This window comes from Pipra filicauda, unplaced genomic scaffold, assembly GCF_003945595.2.
Source record: "Pipra filicauda isolate LSUMZ 115617 unplaced genomic scaffold, ASM394559v2 scaffold46_size3722508_pilon, whole genome shotgun sequence".
NCBI lineage: Eukaryota > Metazoa > Chordata > Aves > Passeriformes > Pipridae > Pipra > Pipra filicauda.
Genome location: NW_024104609.1, coordinates 958,672 through 982,048, shown reverse-complemented (window position 1 = coordinate 982,048; position 23,377 = coordinate 958,672). Strand labels below are relative to the sequence as shown.

Genomic DNA, 23,377 nt, shown 5'->3' with positions numbered 1-23,377 from the left:
GGCCGTGGGCGGGCGATCCCGAAGGGGGCGGAGCCCTTGCTAAAGATGGCGGCGCCGGCGGGGGTGGTCCCTGCGCGACCCAGGCGCGGAGCGATGACGCGAGGGCCGGAGCGGAGGGCGCGGTGATTCCCGGTGTTGTTGTTCCCGGTGTTGTGGTTCCCGGCGTCGTTGTTTTTTCCCGGCGCGATGGCATCGCGAGCGGCCCCGCGCTGATGGCGGCGCGCCGGGCACCGCGCGGCCCCGCGCCCGCGCCCAGGCTGGACGAGTTCACGGTGCCCGCCGAGAAGAGCCGGCTCCTGGAGCGCAGCCGGGGCCGCATCGAGGGCTTGTTCGAGGTGCAGCTGGCGGTGCTGGGCGCGCAGGGGGACTGGCGGCCCGCGCTGTCGCCGCCCGCCGCCGCCAGGATCTGGGTGCAGCTGGCGGGCGGAGGGAAGGCCGTGAGCAGCGCCAAGGTACGGGCCGGGCCGGCGGGGGGGGCGGGAGGGACCCTGGGGCCGGGTCGGGCCCGCGGGGCGGAGGAGAAAGCGTGGGGGAAAAACCGGGAGCCCCAGGAGGAAATGCTGGCATGGCAGGTGGGGGTGTGCCCGGTGCCAGGGAGTCTCCGGCTGTGTTGACACAAGCGTAGGGAATAAAGCGAAACAATCTGGCTGGGAGGGGCAGAGTCCACTGGTGTGAGGCGCTCCTGCCCGCGGCTGGGGACGGGTCACAGCGGGGAGAACGGGCCGGGCTTTGTTGGAAAGCCAAACTTGGGATGTTTCGCTTTCCTTCTTCCTCCCTCCCAAAGTCAAGAAATCCCTCGGAGTTGTTTGGGCGTTGCCATGTTTTGCTTTACAAAGTTCACCTGTTCTGTGGCATTTAGTAGCTCGTTAGCAAAGCTTTCAGTAACAGAGCTGATATTTCCTTAGTTAATAGTGGTCAGGGCCCGCCCCTTCCCAGGCTGTGTGCTGGAGCAGATGGCTCTCCTAGGTCGAACACTAAAAGAGTTAAGAGTTTGTCTCAACAGTAAACGCGGTCTGTTTGTCTCAGACCGGGACAACGGTTGCTGTGAAGTATCTTCAGTGTTAAATGTCTTGTACAACGAACACTTGGGGGGAGTTTCTCAGTAGTAATGCTGAAATTTGTATTACTCATAGCGAACCTGGCAAGTAGAGCTGTTTGAGTCATGTGATGAGAACTTGGTGTGAGCGCTTGGTGGGCTGAAGGTACCTTTCAAAACCAAAATCTCAGTATGTGGGTGTTTGTCCGTCTCTTTGTTTAAATACGGTTGGACGTTATGGGGGATCCTGAGCATGTATTTTGGGACTTAATTCACAGACTTGGCAGTCTGCTTTCAAAAACTTGATCCCTTAACTGTGCAACGCATAAGACTTGTCAGGAAAACACTATAAACATTGAATATTTGACTGACATTTACACCAGACCGATTTGCATGGGCTCAAACTCCAGAAACTGTTACAGGTAGCTGTTCTTTTTTTCCAGGCATCTGCATTTTTAGGAAATTAAAGCCTGAAATAAATAGCTCAATACTTCAGTATTCTAATAGCAGCTTTTCCTAACAACATACAAAATGTTTTCTACATGTAATGCTTTAAAGGGTGTGAGGAACTTGACTTGACTTGCATGTAGAGCAGTTTTCAGACACTGTCTGGTGGAATTACTGGCTAGAAAGTAGTCAACTGCATATCTTTATTGTCTCCCTTTAAAGGATTTGATGATAGCAATTTGTGGTTTAATTCATCAGTCACATGCAATGCATTCATCCTTCAGCGTTGGTTAATAAAAAAAAGCTCCCAGATTTTGAATATCCTTTTTACCAGTTCTGTTGTCCTGTTGCTCTGCAAGAGCAGTCATCTGATGACTAAGACACGGAAAGTAATCCTGTGGCTTTGCTGCAGAAGCAGTTTGTGTTCCTGTGCCTTGATACCTGTGTGATGATGTAACTCAAACTCAAGGAAGTGGTGTTATGTTATTCGTTACCTTGTATTGGCTTTGAGTTCCATTTAAAAGAAGTTTAGTTTTTGAGAGTAAAGGTAGATACTAAAACGTGGTGCACTTGGGAGTCTGCGAATACAGTGACTGCAGTTTAGAAAATGGTTTCACTGCATTACAGAATTTTAAGCACAGAAAAAGACAGTTTGGGGAAAAATAATGCTACCTGAAATAATAAATAATACACTGTATTGCAGAGTTTTGAACTCTTAACACATTAAAACAAGGTAGTGTAGTGAATTTAACTGCAGTAACTTTTAGGTGGCAGAAATAGCACTGGGATTTTTTTTTTTTTTTTTTAATCTTTGCAAAACCTGAACTTCAGGAACACAGAACTGTTTGGAGTCTGGAGTTCTCAGTCTTTTATCAGCAACAAAAATATAGGATAGCTCTTGTTGGGATAAGCCTTGGGAAGTGTTCCTTAGAAACTGGTTCTAGAAGTTCAGATTTATGAACTAGGTAGAATTCTCCAGTGGCAGGCATTTGTTCATGAAGTGTATGTTCTCTTTGACCAAAGAATGGGGATGGAAAAATAAGTCTCTTGACTTGTCTTTTAAACTGTTTGAGCTACAACTTAAGTACCCTGTTACTATCAGTTTCAAGTAAATTTATTTATAAACAATAGGATATAGAAGAAAGGCTTCAATGAGGTCTATTTAAAAATCATTTCAGAGAACTGTATTTTATTTCTGTTACCCAGTTTACTGGGTAACAGTAAACTTATGCTAAATTTACTTATGCTAAATTCTTATGCTAAATTTACTTAATTTTCTAATGTACTTGTCCATTACTGACCTAATAAAAACTAACTGAATATATTGGCTTTTCGTAACTGAATATATTGGCTTTTCACAACTATTCACTCTCCTCTCTTTCTCCTTTTAGGAGTATATCAAGGGACTGTGTGAACCTGAACTAGAAGAGAAGGAGTACTACCCAAAGGACATGCACTGCATCTTTGTTGGTGCTCAGAGCCTGTTTCTCAACAGTCTTATTCAGGATACCTGTGCTGATGTATCAGTGCTGGAAATGGGGTTGCTTGTTATTAAGGGGGGTGCAGAAGCTGTTGTTATGGCTCAAAGTCACGTCCAGCAGTTTGTGAAGCTTTTTGAGAATAATGAAAGCTTGCTAAATGACAATGAATCTGAGATTAAAAAGCAATTCAGGCAATTTGTGGAAGCACATGCAGATAAGTATACAATGGATTTACTGATTTTGCCTAGTGCACTAAAAAGAGAACTCCTGGCTCTCACCCAAACTGACTTCTGTGCAGTGGAGAGCGATATCATAGACCTTACAGGTTCTGAAAGCCCAGCAGGGCTGGTACAGCACAGTGCTTCCAAAGTAGTTGCTGCAAACAGAGATGGAAGGGCAGGTGGTGAGGAAGCAAGAAACAAGGCTGGCACACCTGTAACTGAGCTTACAAAGCAAATGGACACTGTGTTTTCCGATGCTCCTGAAACAAGTTTTGTTCCCATAAGTGAATCTCTGCCAGAGGCAGTGGCATTTAAAGAAAGGCAGTCATGTAAAAGAAGATCATCTGAGGAGGAGGAAAGGCTCTCTAAAAAGCAGTTCTCTTTGGAAAACGATCAGCAAGTGAAGTCTTCTTCACACCGTAGTCGTTCAGACAGTGATGCAGTTATTGATCTGCTTTCAGATAGGGATGCTCAATCAGATGATCCTACTTATTGCCTTAAAGAAGGTGATGATATCAGTGAAGAAATGGAATATAAGATTCTTGTGAACTTTTTCAGAACAATGGGGTATTCACAAGATATTGTAGAAAAAGTTATTGGTATCCTAGGGCAATCTGTGGAACCATTAATATTGCTGGAAGAAATTGAAAAGGAAAATTTGAAATTTCAGAAAGAATGTGAACAGTCATCTCAAAAGCCTAGAACTGTCAATCCTCCTTTAGAAAATAATGAAAGTAATTCACAAAAGGTAGAAAACAAATGTATTTCTAGGAAAAGTCCACTTAAATCCAGTCATATTTCAAAGGAGACAAAAAATGAATATCCCAAAGTAAGAGATGCACCAGATATGCAAGTTGATGCAGAAGATAAAATGCATGCAGTGGTATGTAAACCTGCTTCCCCTTCCAGCAGAAATTCAGCTGTATGCTATAAAGAGAGAGACATTCACTGCCTTGGTAAGAGTCACAGTTCAAGGTCAAACCATATAGAAAGTGATGGCAGGGTAACTTTCAGCACTGTACAAGCTGGAGCTCTAAAAGACATTGACTTTGTAGCCAGAGGGAGCTCAGATGTGCAGCGTGTCCCAACTAAGAGTAAAACTGCAGTTCAGCAAAAATCTGCGGGGCCCTCAACTGTACAGAACAGTCATCCTGTTTCTGAAGACAGACTGGGACACTGCAGCTCTGCTCAAGCAAAATCTGTCTACCAACGCTTTTCCCAAACCTCAAATTGTGAAAATTCAGTCCCAGACCACTTCTTGTCTTCACAAATACATCCTTCAAATCCTGATAGAGAGGCAGTGGGACCACACAGACATCATTCTGATCCTTCAGTTACTGGAGTTCAAAGGTTTTTGGACTCTCTGAAGAAGCCATACAGACTGGAGTTGAAAAATGAACCTGGGAAACCATATTTAAAACACATAATTATTGATGGAAGCAATGTTGCAATTTCGTGAGTATTGTTATTTTCAGTTATCTCTTTACTAACAGTTCAGTGAACTTTCAAATGATATGGGGGCTAAGAGGTTGCAGTGGCAAGTGTAAAGTTTTTGCTGGCTATGTTTTTTGGTGAGCAACAGTCCTGTACACTGCAGGATTTGTCAGCTACTAGTAATGGTAAATCTTCATAATAAAAAATTGAGATTGAGAGTAACCATCTTCATTGAAGAAGGTGCTGATCATGACTGGGTTTCACCACGTTCAGAGCCCAGAGCCCCCTCATAACTAGCAGCAATAAAACTTCTCTCATCAGTCGCTGGAGAATTAAGGGTTTCTGTCATTTTATAGTCTTGCTAAATTTAAAGGGAATGCCTAATGTTATCCAGAACTCTTGACACTGCTTTAATTCAAGTACAGTGTTTTGCTACAGTGAATAGTTCTTAAAGTAAACATTTCCTCGTTGTTTCAGACTCTGTTATTTCGAAATGGTGATGCAAAAGTGCAGGTTGCACCTGAGTCATAAACGACCTTGAACTTTTAAAAATGCGTATTAGTGGAAGAAAGATGCAAATTGTGGGGGTCATGTGGGAAATAACAAATGTACTGCATGCTCTTGGTCTTTTTTTTTTTAATACGAAAATACTTTTTTCATCTGTGTATTTCATGATCATTTCATGGGGTTTTGTGTCTGGTTTTTTTTAACAGCTATATACATCTGAAACCAATTAATTAAAAGATGGTGAATAAACATCTGCTTATTTCTGACTGTGAGACTACTGTAGGCAGTGGTGTCCTAACTTTTTTGGATTGAGCACCCCATGAATAGAGAATTCTTTGAGTATGCATCCCAATATATGTGTATTTAGCAATTATATGTGTGCATTATTGGAGTTCTAGTGTTTCCTTCATCCATCAAGTGGATTGCCTTGCACACCAGCTGGGGTGCACACACCCCGTGTTAAAGTAGGGCAGAATACCTGGATGCTGTTGACATATAGTCCCTAAAAAGAGGTTATATAACACCTGCTGCTCAACCAAGTGAAAACTTCTTATGGAACTTAAGGGACAGAGCTGCCTCAAAAGAGCAGAACCATTGAGATATTTAAATGTCCTACTAAATAATGAATGCATGAGGGCCTGTTGGTTTTATTATGTAGGTATTCTGCAGCTTCCTTCTGGCTGAATAAAACCTCATTATTTTCTTGCATCTTAGAAAGTGAAGCATTGTTTGCAATTTTGCTTTGATTTTTTTTCGGTTTTACTTCTCAGTACCTTGAAATTACTGACAACTGCTTCTATGCCTATGCTGGTTTGGGGTTCTTTTGACCCCTGAGTACCATGGGGTTTTGGTTTGGGTTGGGTTTTTTATGGGCGTGGGTATTAATGCATTACCTGCATGCTTAGACTAATGCTATATGGGTTTCTGATTCAGTGCTTGCCTCATGTCCTAAGTCTGGAAAACTACAAGAAGCTGTAAAATTTTTTCTTTTGACATGTGCAGGACATTGCAGTGTTGTTAGCTGTACTTTCAGTGTGCTTGTGGAATGAAAGAAAGCCCAGAGTTTACCCTAGCTGCTAAAAATCACCTCTGTTTATATGCTGAAAACAGGTCTTTGGAAGCAGACTGAAATATCCAGATAGTTGTCGAGTAATTATAAATTAAATTTTATTAAAATGTGGAAGAAACTCAGAATGAAAGAATAACTGGATGGCATTATGTCTTCTAGAACAGTTTGTAAACGATATGTATTTGGGGTGGTGCATCCCCTGCCCTGCTCCCCCTCGTTCTTGGGTCTGTTCTGCAGTCACAAAAGCTCTTGATAAGCCTTGACCAAACTGCCTTGAGCAGTGAAGTGTCCCCTGACCCTATCAATTGGGCCATGAGGCACTCTCTGATCCTACCAGGAGCTCTTCCATGGTAGAGGTGGGAACAATCAGAAACATCAGCTGCCCAGCCAAGGTGGGAAACAAGGGATAAGCAATTATCCTTGGAAGCCTTGGTAAGCCATTTCCCTGAATTGTGGCACATTGTTACTGCACTTTGGGAGGAAAGCCCAGTGGTTACTTGTGGCCAGGATGCAAACTCACTGATGACCAAAGTCAGTCATCTTGTGGCCCTGTAAGGAGCCGTCCTGAGTGAGGCCCTTTGAGCTCTCCCTGTGAGTTGGACACAGCTCAGAAATCACAAATCCTCGATCCTGTGATACTCAGAGGACTGACACTGACAGTGGGGCTCCCACACAACCTCTCCACACTTCCTGAGGTGCAGCCCTTGCCTTTGGAAAATGCAAAGAGATTTGATGTGAACATTTCACTGAACCTGAGGTGAATTTTTCATGGGTATTTTACGCACAGAGAAGTAGGGGTACACATTGCTTTACCTGTGTGCATGTGAGTTGGTTATGGTATGAGTGTTACCATCTCAAATCTCTAGTTAGGTCACTGTTATGACTGTAGTGAACCCTGTGGAATCGCTTTGCAAATGTTCAAGTACTCAATGATTAAGTACTGCTAAACCCTTTTGCACCCTTATCTTTGCATTCCCAGCTTCGGTGTTAATCATTCCGAATTGCTTCTAATTTGGTCCTCTCTTTGTATGCTTTAATTTGTGTAGTAATGAACTTACTGTTCACAAGTTCACAAGAGTGAACATTAGCACCAAATTCCATAAAGTTGTATTTTGACAAATTCACATTAAACCCTGCTTTTGCCAATACCTTTGATGGAGTTTCTTCAGCAGCCAAACTACTCATGTGTAACAGTACTTTAGTTACAAAACCAAAGGCAAAACCTTGCATGTCCCAGAAGGCAACCTGGTGTTTGCTACTTTGTGCTGCTTGTGATAATTGTATTCCTTTATTTGACTGTGCTTGACATCAAGAATGACTAATTTTATTCGAGCAAGCATGGCATAGTATTTTTTTTCTTCTGGAAACTCTTAAGTCAGATCTTTTACCTTTTATGTTTCAGAAGTAGCTTACTCATTTTTCTGCCTTTCTACGTAAAGAATTCCTCTCCGAATTCAGAGAACCTTAACAGATTTAAATTTTGATAAATTTATTTTAAAAGGAATTTACAAACTTGGAAAAGGATAAATGAATGCTACTAAAGGCCGAGTTTCACTGTAAAATATTTCTGTGGAAATCTTTTAAAGACCATTTTGTTGGGAAGATGTCTTGGTAGGATAAACTAGAGTTTAAAGATAAGATTCTGTTCAGAACTAACAGGGCTTACTATTAGGTTTATAATATGCAATTACATATTAACTGGGAGAGCAGTTTCAAATACACAGACCACTCTCTCACTTATTGTACCAAAAACTTCCGCAGTGACTTAAGATCTAACTCAAAACATAGACTGGGCACTATTTTGCAAGAAATGATTTGTCTGCTCATGCCTTCAGTGCTCAATCAGTGTGTCTTTTCTACCAAAGCATATCTTTGTTTTGTCTAAGTGTGGCCTTTAATCTATGAAAATGTGCAGGGAAAAGTTTCTGGATGAAACCTGGATTTAGCCTTTATGTAAAGTGCTAATAGTGTTTGGTAGGAATTTACTCGGAAGGTGGTTTTGATTCTATCTTCTGTGCTTTATTTTAAGAATCTTTTCTATTATTCCACAGAAACTCAGTTTCCAGAGTCTCATTAGACAGTTAATTGCTAAAGGAGACATTTGTACCGTGTATAAATAGGCATAAAGGATCAGTGAGAATTCCAATTGGGAGGGATTTTGCAAGGTCATCAACTCAAATCTTTGCAATTGCTGATTTTCTGGAAAGTCACTTAATTGAGTTGCAAAAACAGATAATGAACATCTTATGTTTTTAAATGGAGGAAAAAGATTAACACAAAAATTAAGTGTTTTGAAAATTTTTCTTCAAAGAAATTTCATTGTTTTGCTTCAGAACAATAGCTCAGACTGTGGAAAGGAAGGGAGAAGAGGCCTTAATATCTTGAATTGTCAAAGAACTTCCCATGTGTAATCCTTGGTCAACCTTTGGTAAACCAAAGGCCTTCTATTTTGTAGCAGGAGTGTATTTGGAACTACCACAATATATATTGGATTATATATATAAAATAATATATATACACACATAGTCAGTAGATGTCAGAAACCATCACTATTGGCCTCTTTTTTTAAAGTTAAACCCACTTCTGATTATCCCAATATTGTTGTGCCCAAGAAACTAAAAGGAGACTGATCTATAAAGTTGCCAAGTGATGTATCTATTCCCTTGCTGAGGATCTCTTTCCATTTGTAAGATTCCTCATCTGTAACATCCATCTGCCTTTTCTTTTGCTGAGACTGTTTGTGTAACTTTCTCCTTCACCTTGCAAGGCTTTGTTCCATTTTCTTTGTAGTAGTAGTACAGAGTAGTAAAACCTTTGTGAATTTAATCTCCCTTGTCTCTCTTTCACCCCCAGTCATGGTCTAAGGAAATTCTTCTCCTGTCGGGGAATTGCAATAGCCGTTGACTACTTTTGGAAGCGTGGCCACAGAAATATAACTGTGTTTGTTCCACAGTGGAGAACAAGACGTGACCCTTACATTACAGGTGAGGGAAATTTCCTAATGTTTCTTAATTAAAACAGATTGTAACTATTTCTTGGGATACTTCTGTGAAGAATGAATGGAGAAGGGATACTTCATAAAACGTTAAGCACGAGCAGTCTGGCTGCTCAGCATGTGTGACTGGGTTTCCATATGCAGTGTGACACTGAAATGCTGTTTAGGCAAACTGGGGTGCCATAAGGGGAGGCCTTTTTACTTTGGTTTTTGTTTACTCTTTAATTTCTAGTTTTGACCTCTTCCTCCCCATTTTTATAGTATTAGCAGTTCTTCCATTATCAGTGTAATTTCTATAGATAATTTGGTACAAAAATAGCCCATCTTCTCTGCTAATTTTATGTCAGACTAATTGTCAAATCATGTTTTAACAGAGCAGGATTTCTTAACACAGCTCCAGGATGTTGGAATATTGTCTTTAACCCCTGCAAGGATGGTTTTAGGAGCAAGAATTGCTGCTCATGACGACAGGTACAGAATATACATCGTTTTAAAATCTTTTTAAACATCTGACTAATGGTTGTAAAACCTTGATGCTTCATGAGTGGTTCTATTAGCAAGTTCTGCAACCTCTCTAGGCAGAGCTATGATCCAACTTAAGACTGAGCTCTACATCTGTTGCATTATTTTGCTGTTGTAAGAAACATTCCTGTGTATTCAGAAAGTCATGGGAAATGGCAAGTTTTCATGGCAATTTAAAAAAAAAGTCCATTTCAAATGTCATCATTTGTATTGAGGAGGAAATTGATCCTCCAGTAGTGGTTTTATGCGTTCCTGATCATCAGTCTGTCCCTAAATTGCCTTTTATGTTGGGGCATAAATCAGTGACTGATCAGGTACAATTTAGCTCCATTTTTTTCTTGATGCCATGGTGGCATAAAGACATTGCTGTGTATTTGGAGCAGTGTATTTGTAACAGTAAATTTCCAAGTTAATTTGAGCACCAGAGATCAGCTTCAAAATGTGGGGCTCATCTTTCAGTGAACGAAACAGTAGAGCTTTAGGAGTTTGTGTTGTGGGGGTTTCCTGGTGCTTCCTTTTGCCAGATTTTCCCAGTCCTGAGACACAGTTAAAAGCACATGCTGCTTCAGTTATTTGGGTTTTCTTTTTTCCACAACCAGGTTTCCTAATTCTCCATGGATACACAGCTTGCAGCTTTGAAATTGTGTTTTGCAGATCACTTCAGTTTGCTGGATTTTGGTTTCTTCCTTCCTGCTAATAACCACTCCTACTTTATTTTTCTGACTACAAAATTGTCAAGTTCTTGTGTCATGAGCATGTCTGTTTTTGTTAGATTGCACAATCCAGTACCTGATTTCAAAACTCTGATATGCAAAAGTATATAGAGTGTACTTAATTTATCTCCCTTGCTAAAATATAGTGACTCTGATTTCTTAACTATTAACCTTGTAGCAAAAAAAAAAAAAAAAAAGTGCCAGGTAGCCAAGTTGGAGTTGTTTGCACAATAATGGTTTTTATGTACACCCAGCCTTTCAAATGTAATGCTATGGGTGCAGTATTTACAGTTGAGATTACTGTGGAAATAAGTGTTGTGATAACATATTTGCACTTTTGTTACAAGCGTACACTTTCCTTAAAAGGACACCATCTATTATCTCATTGCTAAAATAGTTTCAAATGGCAAAAAGCTTATTTTCAGAGAGGTTAAAACGAAAGCAGATATGGGGGTTTTTAATAAATTTTTGTCATAATTTATTTAACAACAACTTGTTAACAAATGTTGACAGAACGAGTAACATGCATAGTACTGTCTTGCAGAACATAGATATTAATGCTGAGCAAAAAAGGACAAGGCAATGAGTTCGTGTTGGAATGTGTAACAAATATTGTACTGTTCCATAAATCAAGCCATTTACCTCTTCAGATATTTAGATCATGAGGCTTGGGGGGTTTTGCTTGTGTGGTTTGTTTTAGGGGAAGAAAACCTCCCATAAAGACTCTGCTGCACTAAATAAATGCATGCTACTCAAAACATTGGCTAAGGTGGGTCAAAACAGAGTCATTTCCTGGTAATCAAAGTGCTTGTTTTCATGCAAACAGATTGCTTTTGGATGATGAAGTGTTTAGTTTTCTAGATCTTTGGATAGTTTTCAGCAAAGCAATCTTAATGATCTTTGAAATTATTTTTACAGGTTTTTATTACACCTTGCTGATAAAACTGGAGGTATTATTGTGACTAATGATAACTTCAGAGAATTTGTGACAGAATCATTTGCCTGGAGAGAAATTATTCAAAAAAGGTAATCACTGAATTTTTATGAAGTCTTAAAAGGCTGTCTGTCTTTCCAGTTGTAGGCACTCTGCCTTCATGTTGGTTTGGGTTTTTTTATTTTTAATTAATCTATCAGGGAATTCTGCTAGATCTGGAGGAAGTACTATCTGTGTTTCACTATGTTGATTCATGGCCTTATACTCACGTGTTGAGTAGTCTGATGTCCCTATTATTCATATGTTTTCTAATGTATGTCTGTTAATTGCTCACATAAATAGGAGTTTGGTGTAACAGCACAGCTATAGCACCTGTGAAGCTCAGTGTTGGATCCTGTTAGAGCACACACTTTGCAGTCCACTGTAACAGCCTTTCTTGTTTAAAAGTTCATTTTTTCAAGAAGACACAGTAGCTGGTGCACACACAATATCACTTCTGAGGTTTCAGAATCAGTCACTTTTTACTCAAGTACAACAGATTGGTGGCTAAACAAAATGAGCACTTGCAGCATATCCGTGTAGCCATTTCCCTGCAAATGTTGGGTGTCCCTTGGACTGAGTTCACTTAGCTATCAAATAGCCCTGTTGTTGGGTTTGGGTGGGTTTTGGTTTTTTCCCTTTCAGTTGAATCAGATCACTTTAAGGTATAATAATCTGTCACTGAAATTTCCCACTGACATCTTCTGAGGGTACATCTGCTACAGTGACCAGGTCTAATGAAATAAGTGATTACAAATTGCCCTGGCTTCTCACAATAAAGCTGGGAGAACATGGAGTTGATATTGCTAATCATGCAGGTATTTACACTGTTTCTTGAGTGAATTCTGCCCGAGTCAGGTTCTGTTCTACAGAACTGTAGCAAGAATACTTGGCACGTCACCTCGAGTCTGTGGTTTTTTAAGAGCTTGTGTTAACATCTGCTCTTAGTTTTACTTCTGGGGAAATTCCGCTGCACCAAATTCTCTCCCTGCAGACAAATTTTAGTTTAACTGGTTTTTCTTCAATTTCCCCCTATCCCAAAATGATTCCAGAAAAAATAGCTTCATGTCTTAACTGTAAACAACTAATGCTATATTTGCTAGTTTTGTGGCTTTCTGGTAACATGGGCACTTTAGCTACATGACTGAAGATCCTTATGAGGAAGGGGAGTTAGAACAACCAGAAAGTCTTCTTTAATCGCCTGGAAAAGTCTGTCCTGATCTTGCTACAAAAATTTGCAGTCATAAAACAGTTGCTGTCAAAAAAAAAAAAAAAAAAAAAAAAAAAAAAAAAAAGGAAAAAAAAAAAAGAGAAGCTCTGTGTTCTGCAGTGTAATGGGAAGAGTTTTCAGTTCCCATTGGATTATTTTGACAGTGAATGCTGGTTGTATCTCAAGTGGGTTTACTAATTAAACTTCAGTGATTCCTGATGTCGTGTATAGCACCTACTCTAAGTTTGTCCTGTGCTACAAAGGTGAAGGACAAGGGTGTAGTCCCTTGTTATTTAATAATATCGAAAGAACTCTCTTGCAGGTTGCTCCAGTACACTTTTGCTGGTGACATATTTATGGTTCCTGATGATCCTTTGGGAAGAAACGGACCCAGATTAGATGACTTCCTTCGAAGTGAAGGCTGTTCTAGGTATAAGCACTGTTTTCACTTTCGAGACAGTTTTAATTTCACATTTGAAATAAACTGTTTACTTGATTCACTCAAACACTGTAAAAGCACAGTAAAATGAAGCAAGAGCCCTGTATAATATATAGTAGCTTAACAAAAACCATATTTTTCCTGTTCAGAAACTGGTGGTGACATTTGTGTCTAATCAAGATGTCTCTCAGAACTAAGATAAGTAAGACAAGAACTTCCTTTGAGATTTGATTGTGGTGGCTTTCAAAGGTGTGTTAACAGCACACTGAGGTACCAGTGGTTTGGGTATGTGGTAGTCAGACATCCTGCTAATGACACTGATGTTGTCTCAAACACCTTGGTGGTCACCTACTCACAGTGGGACAGTAGATGCTACAAACACTCTGCACTCAGTTTTTTTTCTCACTGGAGAGGTATTTCACCTGGTGTTTGAGGGTACAGTATTGCTGTTAAAACAACTTCTGAGGCGTGGTTTTTAAATGCTTTTATATTCGAGTAATAATTATAAATATTAATGAACACATATTGTTCCTGTAAGATTAACATACTTTTTAAATGTGCATTTATTCAAAATATGAAATTGCTTTGCATTAACTACCAAGACTTGAAGATTAGTTTGCTGTTTTGCACAATAATCTGCTCTTCTTTCACCAGCTTACAAATTATAAATGCTAATAATTCTGAGGAGTATTGAGAGAGCTTTTAAAAACAAGCGAGGTAATTAAAAATTGGCAATAGAAAAGGCCAATTCTTAAGCTGTATTTAATACATGAATACATAGAATGAGGAGGAATCTCATCTATTAGAAACATTTGAGAAAAGTGAAACATATACATACCAATAGGTCACAAGCTGATATGAAAATAAGCGTGCTGACATTAAAAAAGCAAGTTCAGTTCTAGAACTCCAGTAGGAAATGCAAAGAAAATATTTAAGCTCTATCACAAAACCCTTACGAGATGTTATTTGGACTGTTTTACCTGCCTGTGTCTGAGGAAAAATAAAATTCAAACTGTGTTCTGAGAGGTGAGTGTGATCACTGCAGGATTGCAGAGAGGCTTCTTTGTGAAGGCCTGTTAAGAGCTTGGTTTCTTATTTGTAAACTTGGAAGTGGAACTGGCATTGGGGTTTATTTGGTTTCTGTTGGGGTTGTTTGGCGTGGAGCCGGGGGGACAGATGAAACAGAAAAGCTGCCAGTGTAAAGAGTTAATTTTGTTCCTTCTCTGAGACTTTTCTACATGAGTTAAATGATGCAGAAAGCATAAATGGCGCCAGGAATAAGATCAGAAACTAGAAGAATCTTGAGCAATTAGAGAGCCTTTCCACATGAGTAATGGGAGGTGTCATAACCCAAATGCTTTTAAAATAGAGCTCTGTAATTTACATACTCTTTCCCTTGGTGGTAGGAAACTAGACTGTAACATGAGTTCCAGTTCACATTTCTGTGTTATCTAGTGGCATCTGAAGTAGACTGGGCCTTAAATTTTGTAGTGCTGGCAGTTTGTAGAGTAGCAATAACTTTTCAAAGTCTGAAATGAAATCTCAATAAGGAAGAGTGTTCAGATCCTGACATTGCTAAAAATACTTCATTGCCCCATCAAGGATGTTATATAAGGGAATGATCTAAATGTGAGCACAGCTCACAGTCAAGAGCAAAAATAGGTGAGGAATAGTCTCATGGAGCATCTGGAAACCCCTCTGGTCTGTCAGTATTTTCAAATGTTCTGAATCGGTGTATATGTGTTCAGTGTATCTTTTTATCCATACCTTCATAAATAAGCTTTGACTGTTGCTGTATCCTGTCAAATAAAGTACTCACAGCACATTGAGGTGATATCAATGTTCTTAGTTGTGCCAGATTCAAACTGAGAACTGCTAAACCTTCTGTTTTGTTTCACTTTGAAAGAATGCTTGTCATTTGATTCCAGTCAGGAACTAGCTGAGCAGCAGTGAAGTGTAAGTTAGACACATTTCTCCCTTGTACAGAGGCTACAGCCACCATCTCCTTTAGCTTAATTTAATAAAAATTTTTATTTTGTTCCACAGGGATTTTCGTTCAGCACATAAGACTTTTCAGAGCAGTGGACAATATTCTTCTGAGGCACCTTTCTTCATCCCCAAAGCACTCAGCAGCAGTGGACAGCCTGAAGGCAGAGCGCGCGATGGCCGTTCATCGCCGTGGCTTCCGCTGGAAGAAAACGTAGAGACTCATCCACCACAGAGATCTGCCTCAGAAACAGTACAGCTCAGAGAAGCCCTGATAAAGATCTTTCCTGATTATGATCAAAGACAGAAGATTGATCAGATACTGTCGGCTCATCCATTCATGAGAGATCTTAATGCACTGTCAGCCATGGTGCTTGACTGAGTGTTGTAAAAAGCCTTTCTATCACAACTGATCTGACTAATGAATATCAGTGTGAAGAAAGATGTTGCTCTGTTATGTTACCTTGTGAATATTCAAAACCTAATTTTATTTGTATAAACAAAAATATTTTTGTGTATGTTCTGTTGCTAATAGACTGCAGGTTTTAGTAAATTAAAAACTGCTGCTATTACAGGTTTGTAGTAATATTTTCTATGAAAAACCCCCCAATCTTCTCTTTCATTTGAATTGCTTATTAAAGCAGTGGCAGTACTTACTTTTAAATGGGCTGTTAGTACTTTTTTTTAAGTCCTTTTCCCAGAAGGGAACAATGCTGTCCGTTCAGAGAGCCCTGTGTGTGGGAGCAGCGGGGTCGGTGCGCTGCCCCAGCGCTGCCACCAGGTGGCATCAGTAGGTGAGGCTGCCCGGGAATGCCGCTCCCACCTTTGGAAGTGCTCGGGATGCTGTAAGGAAAGATTGAATGCCGAGCAGGAGGAATCAGTAAGGGTGTTATGGGCAAAAGTGTGCGTTACGTGAATGACTTAGGGATACTGAGAAACCTTTTGAAATTTTGGGCAGCTAAGAAGCTTTGTATGTGTGGGTAAATCTTAGTGCCTGCAGAGTGAAATCCAAGAAAATCCATTTGCCCGCTCATTCAAGCTGAGAAATACTATGCTGGAGTAGTTAGAAGAGAAAATATAAATTCACAGCTCTCATCAGTAGAAGATATTTTGAATGCTTTAAAAGATCTATGATATGTTGGCTGTTGAGTTGGAAATTCTCTTGACCATCACTACTCTTTCAGAGTAGTTTTAGTATCTTTAACAATTACACTGATACCCATTTGTCTTTGCCCTGCCTGTTCTAAACCTGAATGTTCCGATGTTAACAGAAAGTGATGCTGTTTACATAGAAATGACATGTTTATGCAGAGTTCATACCCTGCAGTTAGCAGTCAGCTCCACCCCTTTAAATCTCTTCTGGGATCTCTCCCAAAAGTAATGTGGAAAAAAAGGAACACAGTTTATGAAAGCTGACCAACAGGACCACTTTCAAGAGCGGAGCAAAGTGAAGATTACTGTGTCTCTGTGTCTTTGTACAGACTTAAGTCTGTTATACCTTCCCTTTAACCAGTTTCTGATGCTGTGTTCATATTAGTAAAATCAAATTGGACCAGGAAGAAAATGTGGGCTACAAGAGCCCCTGTTAAATTTCTGATGTACTGAGCCTTACCCTGATGCACTAGTGGTCTTTCAGGTGTCTTGTGAAGTTAGAAACAGAAAGTGAAGTCTTGCTCTTCCCTTAACAGAAGCAACCTGAAAGAGAATTGCAGCAACAAAAAAAGAAGAGCTTTAGGAACAGTTATTACACCATCTCAAAAATACAAATGAGGATGAAGAAAGGTTTTTAATATGTTTCTGCATCTAAATAGATACATCTTAATTCATTTTTATTCTGTATAAATGAATAGGGAATTCATTATTCAGGTGGGCAGAGCCATTCTGACCAGCACATTTGCCAAGAAGTAGTTCTTACCCACTGTTATGCAATCACCAAGTTTCACCTTGCACTGCCTGTGTGCATGTCTGAACGTGCTCCTCGAAGAACTTGTCTTTTGCTTATGTGCATCCTGCTTGCATATGTGTTCAATTTTTAGGTGTTGGTGGGGAGATACACATATATTGTAATCTTTATTTCATAGAATATGCTGAGTTGGAAGGGACCCACCCAGGTTGTAGAGTCCAACTCCTGGCCTTGCACAGGACACTCCAAGAATGCCACCTCATGCCTGAGAGTGTTGTCCAAACACTTCTTGAACTCAGGCTGGTGCTGTGACCACTTCCCTGGGGAGCCTGTTCCAGTGCCCAACCACCCTCTGGGGGAAGAGCCTGCTCCTGGTATCCAACCTAAATCTCCCCTGACTCAGCTTCAGGCCGTTCCCTTGGGTCCTGTCTGGTCATGAGAGTGAAAAGATCAATACTTTTTCTTCTTTCTCTATTTCTTTGTGTAGAGTCTGTTTCTGAAGCCCTTGCTTTGTGCTATTCAACCTTTGGTTGCTGAAACAACCCAACTAGAAGCAGTATTTTGAGTGGAAAATAACAGGAACCTTCCCTTCTGTGTGAGCGATGTGGCATTTCCCTCTCCCTCCCTTTAAAGGGGTAAAGTCCTGAGACTTTGTTCTGATTCCTGGTGTGAGGCTGAGTAAAGATTTCCGTGACAAATACAACAGTTTTCTGTTGAAAGGAGCTTTTTCTCTTAAGTTTTAAGAGAATGTAATTTAAATAATTTAATTCCAGTTGTAAACAAGCGAAGCTCCAACGAGTCCCAGTAGTCAGTGCCAGTGCTGCTGTTTTTCCTCTCTGTTTCAGTGCCGTATTGGGAGAGCTTGTGTTTTGGAAGAGCATTTCTGAACTGCCTTTTGCAACAGCAGAGAAAGTGCCTGTGAAAGTTCCATGACAAACAGTGACTCATACAGCGTCTTTCTAATACTGGCAGAGTTTCCTTCTGTTTTGCAAGCTTGCAGGCTCTATTTGATATGAATGCCTTTCTTGCTAGAATTTTGTGTAGCTGCAACCAGTGCTATTTTTAGATCTGGGCCTGATTTATGTCCCGGATGGCTCTGTTTTATTGGGAAGCTTGTAGCTCTGCTATAATTCATGTACAGGGCCTCTTATTTTCATAAATACAGTTTTGAATAATAATGACTTTGCAGATTCAAAGCTAATCTTCTGTGAGAAGTAAAGCTATCATTGGGTATTCCGGTATTTGGTGTCTGATTATATAAGTAGGTGTGTCTGATGTGTTCAGTGTCTCATTTTTATCACAGAATAGAAACCCAAGTGCCTTAAAACAGTGCAACTCACCGTGTTCAAAGTACTCTTAGTGCCCCTGACAGCTACTGTGGGTGCTCAGTTTTGTACGTATACGTTGGTATTTAACTGCATGAAGTGGAAATACTGCAGAGCTCAAGTAGATGGGATAGACAATTGATGAATTTTAAAAAACAGATGGATTTTAGATTTGTACATTTTTCACCTGTGCGTGCATTCATGTTTAGAATGTGGTTCCATTGTACTACTGAAACTCTGCAGCTGTGTATAACAAACCAAGTCTTGCTGTCTGCCTTATGGATAGCTAAATTCTGTCAGATCACATTAGATAATTTTAAATGACACGTTCAAATGAAGCACTTTTAAGAAGATACTAGTTTTGAATGCATTGGGTCTCCTTTTCAGTCTCCTCTGGAGTATTTTTAGCTGTTTCCGAAATTGTACTTTGGTTGTACATAAGCAAACTACAGTATTACGTATTTTTAATAAAAACCCCCGGAAACTACAGTCCAAAGACATCAGAGTTCTGCTGAAATATACCAATTAACTTTTACTTTCTCATCATTTGTCACTAAATGCAGGAATAATTGTGATTCAAATCCAAAGTAATGTATAATTTTTTCCCAGCTGTTGAATGAGCATGCAGTATGCAAAGTATTGTTAGTAATCTTAGTATTGTCAATTTTAAGATAAAACTTGGCTTTTTTTACCATTGGTAAAAAAATAAAATGCTGCCTTGCATGTGCTTTATATAGAAACACAGGCACATGCCCTTCTTACAAAGACTGTTAAAGGTGAATCCAAACTGAGCGTTTCAGTTCTTTAATTTTATGTAATTGTTTTGGTGGTCACAAAAGATTTTTAAGTGTTTCTGGAAAGAAATACCAGCGCTGACATTCCTGTGACAGTAGAGGGTGCCACGGGTTCACTCCTGCCTTAAAACACAGCTCGGCTTCCAACGGCGATGGAGAATGTTGGGGGTGATGTCTGAACACATCAGTGCGTGTACAGTGACCCTGTCTCAGTGCAGAACTTCACCTGTAGGTCTTATTTTGTCTTTTTAGTGTTTTACTGATGTCCTCACAGCTGTGTGGTAGGTTTCATTTGCTTCCTGGCTCAGGTACTGCTCTTTTGTTTGCTAATAGTTTAGGTTTGATATGCAAATGAAATTGGTAGTAATATATTAACTTTTGATACGAGTTCTTTGAATTCAAAATTGCAGCCAGAAGTCTGCTGTTGGAACAATTCTGGTTTTCAAAAGTTATGATATCAGCACAATAGAAATTATATTTTTAAAAAGTAAATAAGATAAATTCAGAAATTCAGGGGCATTACATCAGAAATCAGAGAAGACATCACAGAGACTCACATAACAGCATGAGAGCAGAACTGCCTGCCTAAAACTTGGTTAGGGGTAAAGCAGAATCCAAAAACAGAGGCAGGAAGGGACCAGCCCTTTCACTGGGACACAGGACTGAGTGATGCTGAAACCAGTGTGAGTGTGACTCCAGTAGGTGAGGAGCATTACTGCACCCCGAATCCACTGTACCCAACTCAGCTGTGTTTGGCAAAGACAGAAGGAAATTGGGAATATCTAAAAGGCAGAGCATGAAGGTCTGGCAATATTTTCTGCAAGGAGGAGAAGATATATCGTGATTTATAAATACTTTGTGTAGGAGATCTTTGCAGCAGAGGGCCTTGAATTAAAAGAGGCACATCAGAGTGCTTTGCCAGATCTCCTACTGGCAGGACACCAAGAATATGGATAAGGACATTCTTGACATTCTAAAGTCAAGGGGCATGAAAATAGTAATATTTGACACTCACTGGGAACAAATTAATGTTTTCAGTTGCACTTGTAGCTGCTCAAGGATTCTTTTCATTAGGAAAATAGAATTTGTCATATTTTAACTTTTATCAAATTTTTATTCTCTTGGCATGTGTGTCTATCAGCTGTTAGCACCTAATCTAGAGAGAAATTTCCTGAGCTGAATGTAACTTGTGAAACATGTAACATCAACACACAGCTTCGCAATGTTCAGACTTCTTTCCCTTCCAGATTTGAGCCAGAAACAGACTTTTGAGTAAATTAATAAGGAAATAGCACTAGAAATGAAGCAGTTCAAGAGAATGAAAGCATGATCTTGAAATTAATGTGCAGAGTCTCTATCAATTCAGTGTGTGCACGTGATTATTTTTGTTTAAAACCATTCAATACATTAATTTTGACTAATTATTGAGAGCTCTGAGTCATAAGCAGCAGGTGTTGTAGTGGCCTAAAATGTTACCATGGTGTTTGCAGGAGATTCACTTCAGCTGCCCTTGCTCCTGCAGGATTCTGTGTGTTGCTTTCCCAGTTGTCACAGCTGGCATATTGGTTTAAACTGTTGTAGGTCATGAGCCTGAGCCCTCAGTTCTCTGCTGTCAACAAAAATGCAGAGAAGATACAGATATAGTAGCTAGATTGTTATCCTTTGTTTTATAGCATCCATCAAAGCCCTACTTTGTAAATGGAAATCAAATTAAGCTTTCCAGTATTACAGCAGCTATGAGTCTTCCAAATGGTGATGGATTGAAATAATTCATGCAAAAGCCCAGGATATCTCATCTATCCCATCTGGTGGGTTTAGTCTCAGGGCCTTTCAGGGGCATTATTCAAATGTTTCTGGTAGGAGGTGAATGTAATTGCTGCTTGAGGAGCTATTTGGGAGGGGAGGTTATGATTTCTTTTAATATGATATTTAATTATATACAAATAATAAAGCAGCTTAAATAAGTTTGTAATGTTCCTGTGAAAATGTTGTAACCCTTCATTTCTTTCCTCACCAATAGGCTCTTGCTTGCCTTTTGTTTGTCTCATAATGCACTAATGGTGAGTGGTGCAGAGTAAAAAGGATGCAATGGGAGTCTGCCTTAAATTGTGACTGTCTGTCCATAGGCCCATAGGTGGGAGGAGAAGAGCAGAGTTAGACTCTGTACAGACTGTGGAAAGGGCTGGGTATTGAATCGTATCTTACTGTACAATACAAGTTCAACAGGGTTAAAATTTTACACTTTCTAATATTTGATCTGAGTTAATGGCCTTTCTGAGAATTGTCTGTTCTACAATTGATTTGACACTTGATGGTCTGAGCAGCCTTGGAAATAGGGGCACATTTTCTATTGTGTCTCAGAAGAAAAAAGGCATATATATATAGATAGATGTATATATATATACATATACATATATACATACTGTGTTGTTCTTATGTGATGTACCCATTGGCTTTAGAGCATGTGAAGGTCTATACCAGGACCTATCATTATGCAGCTCATCAGGGCAACATTTGCAGCCCATCCACTTGCCAAAAGGTAAAGCTGCTTCCAAGACATTCCTGCTGATGATAGAAAGAGCAGGGGGGATTTCACCAGCTCTTAACAGAGCTGTGGGAGAAAACAGGGTGCACACTGTGATGGGCTGCAACCTTCTCTGTGTTCTCTTTCAACCAGGTTGTTCCCTGAAGCTTTCTGCAAGCATTGTATTGAAGATATCTGTGATACCCCACTGCCCCCTGACTCCTAAAGCAAGGCTCTGCACTGGCAAGGTAATGTAGCTCACAGGTGAACACAACTGGTTGGTAACTGATGTGATGGAAACACCTCACAGACCCACCCGAATTCAGGTTCTGCTACACCATGTGATCTGCAAATTCAGAGTAAAAGATAGACCATGTTATGAAGAGACTGCATTCTGAATGGAGAATTTGAAGAACAAGGAGAGTGATGCAGGCATATATAGAGTTTAATGGCTGTTTTTCCATACAAGGTTTGGGGAAGGGGGAGGGGAGGACTTACACTAAAGCTTCCCCCTCTAATTTTCTATTTATCTTGTAGTTTTGATTGTTGTTTTTAATCAATTTTTTGGTTTAGTAATCTATGGAAGTTATTGCTTTAGTGTAAGCCTATGATGTTTTGTATTTGATTGTAGTGGATTGGTGAGTGACTGGGGCATGGGGAAGAAATTAAACCAGTAATGCAAAGTCAGAATTTTGAGCTTGAAAAACATATGACTAACTCTTAATTTGTAAGGGCAGCTTGTAAGTGATATTTTTGTATGCCTATGCAAGACCATTTTCATGTTAGCCATAGTCATCTTGCTGCATGTTAAATAGTGAGGTATATCATAATGTTTTAGTGAAAAAAAATTGTAGCTATTTATGGTGTATTTATAAATAAGCTAGCAGGTTGGACCCGTTATTCCATTACGTGGGGTTCATTTCCCATGACAACTCTGATTCAGAGTAGAATTAATTTAAAAGTAAAAATAGCTACTAAAAATCTTGCTATGATTCTCCTTGGTATCCTCAGGTGCCTCTATGCCATTTGAGCTAGTTAGATGTAATATTTCTCTCCAAGCTACATATAATGTATCAACCCTGATATAAAATTAGTGCACTTACTTGAATGAACTTTTGCCTGTGCATGTTTTTCCCAAGGATTGAAGCAGACTATCATCAAGGAGTCCTCAAACTGTTCACTTGTCAAAAAGATGTGGTACTGTGAATTGTAAGGATGAGTTACTGCTAAACTATTTCCAAAAGCTTTTTGTAGGTAAAAATCCATTTAAAGGTGCTGCGGAACAAGATACTTTCAGGCTAAAAATAATTCTTGAGATATACAGAGGATTCTTCACCTGTAAACTCTAGACAATTATTATGAAGAAGTACAAACTGTTTACTTACACTGATGGGTAAAAAAATTTAAAGTGCAAAAGAGTCTATGGTTTGGCCAAAAGAGGTCTGCTTAGGCAATTTGGAAAACCTGTAGTTTGAAATGGTAATAAAGAAAAGGATAGGAAAAAAAATCTTGTGCAGAAAGTACAGTTTGTACTGTTGGAGCTGTTACTTTCACAATATTTCCAAAATTTTGCCAAAAAAAAGGTAAATATAATATTTGCATCAGCATATGTAACATAAATATTTATACATACAGTTGTTGCCTGTTAGTATATAGACATTTTCTAAGTGATGGTAATGCACTATACATGCTCTCTTTCTGTTGATTTGACATTTAATATAGTAAACCTGTTTAATAATTTTTAAGAAGGTATGTTATGTGCATTTGAGGAAATCAAACTATCTGAGCTCTGTTTTCT

At 39.6% G+C, this 23,377-nt stretch overlaps 1 protein-coding gene across 2 annotated transcripts; it reads left to right on the top strand.

Annotated features, from left to right (window-relative positions):
* Window positions 1-61: 61 nt before the first annotated feature.
* On the top strand, window positions 62-22,014 carry N4BP1 (NEDD4 binding protein 1). Of its 2 annotated transcripts, none has more exons than XM_039386171.1 (7): window positions 62-452; window positions 2,875-4,640; window positions 9,049-9,179; window positions 9,565-9,661; window positions 11,344-11,451; window positions 12,931-13,038; window positions 21,733-22,014. In XM_039386171.1, the coding sequence occupies exons 1-7, from the start codon at window positions 213-215 to the stop codon at window positions 21,803-21,805; spliced, it is 2,523 nt and encodes an 840-aa protein (XP_039242105.1). In that variant the 5' UTR covers window positions 62-212; the 3' UTR covers window positions 21,806-22,014. The 2 variants fall into 2 exon arrangements, with proteins under 2 accessions (XP_039242105.1, XP_027589169.1); XM_027733368.2 differs by lacking the exon at window positions 21,733-22,014 and adding an exon at window positions 15,094-15,697.
* Window positions 22,015-23,377: the final 1,363 nt, after the last annotated feature.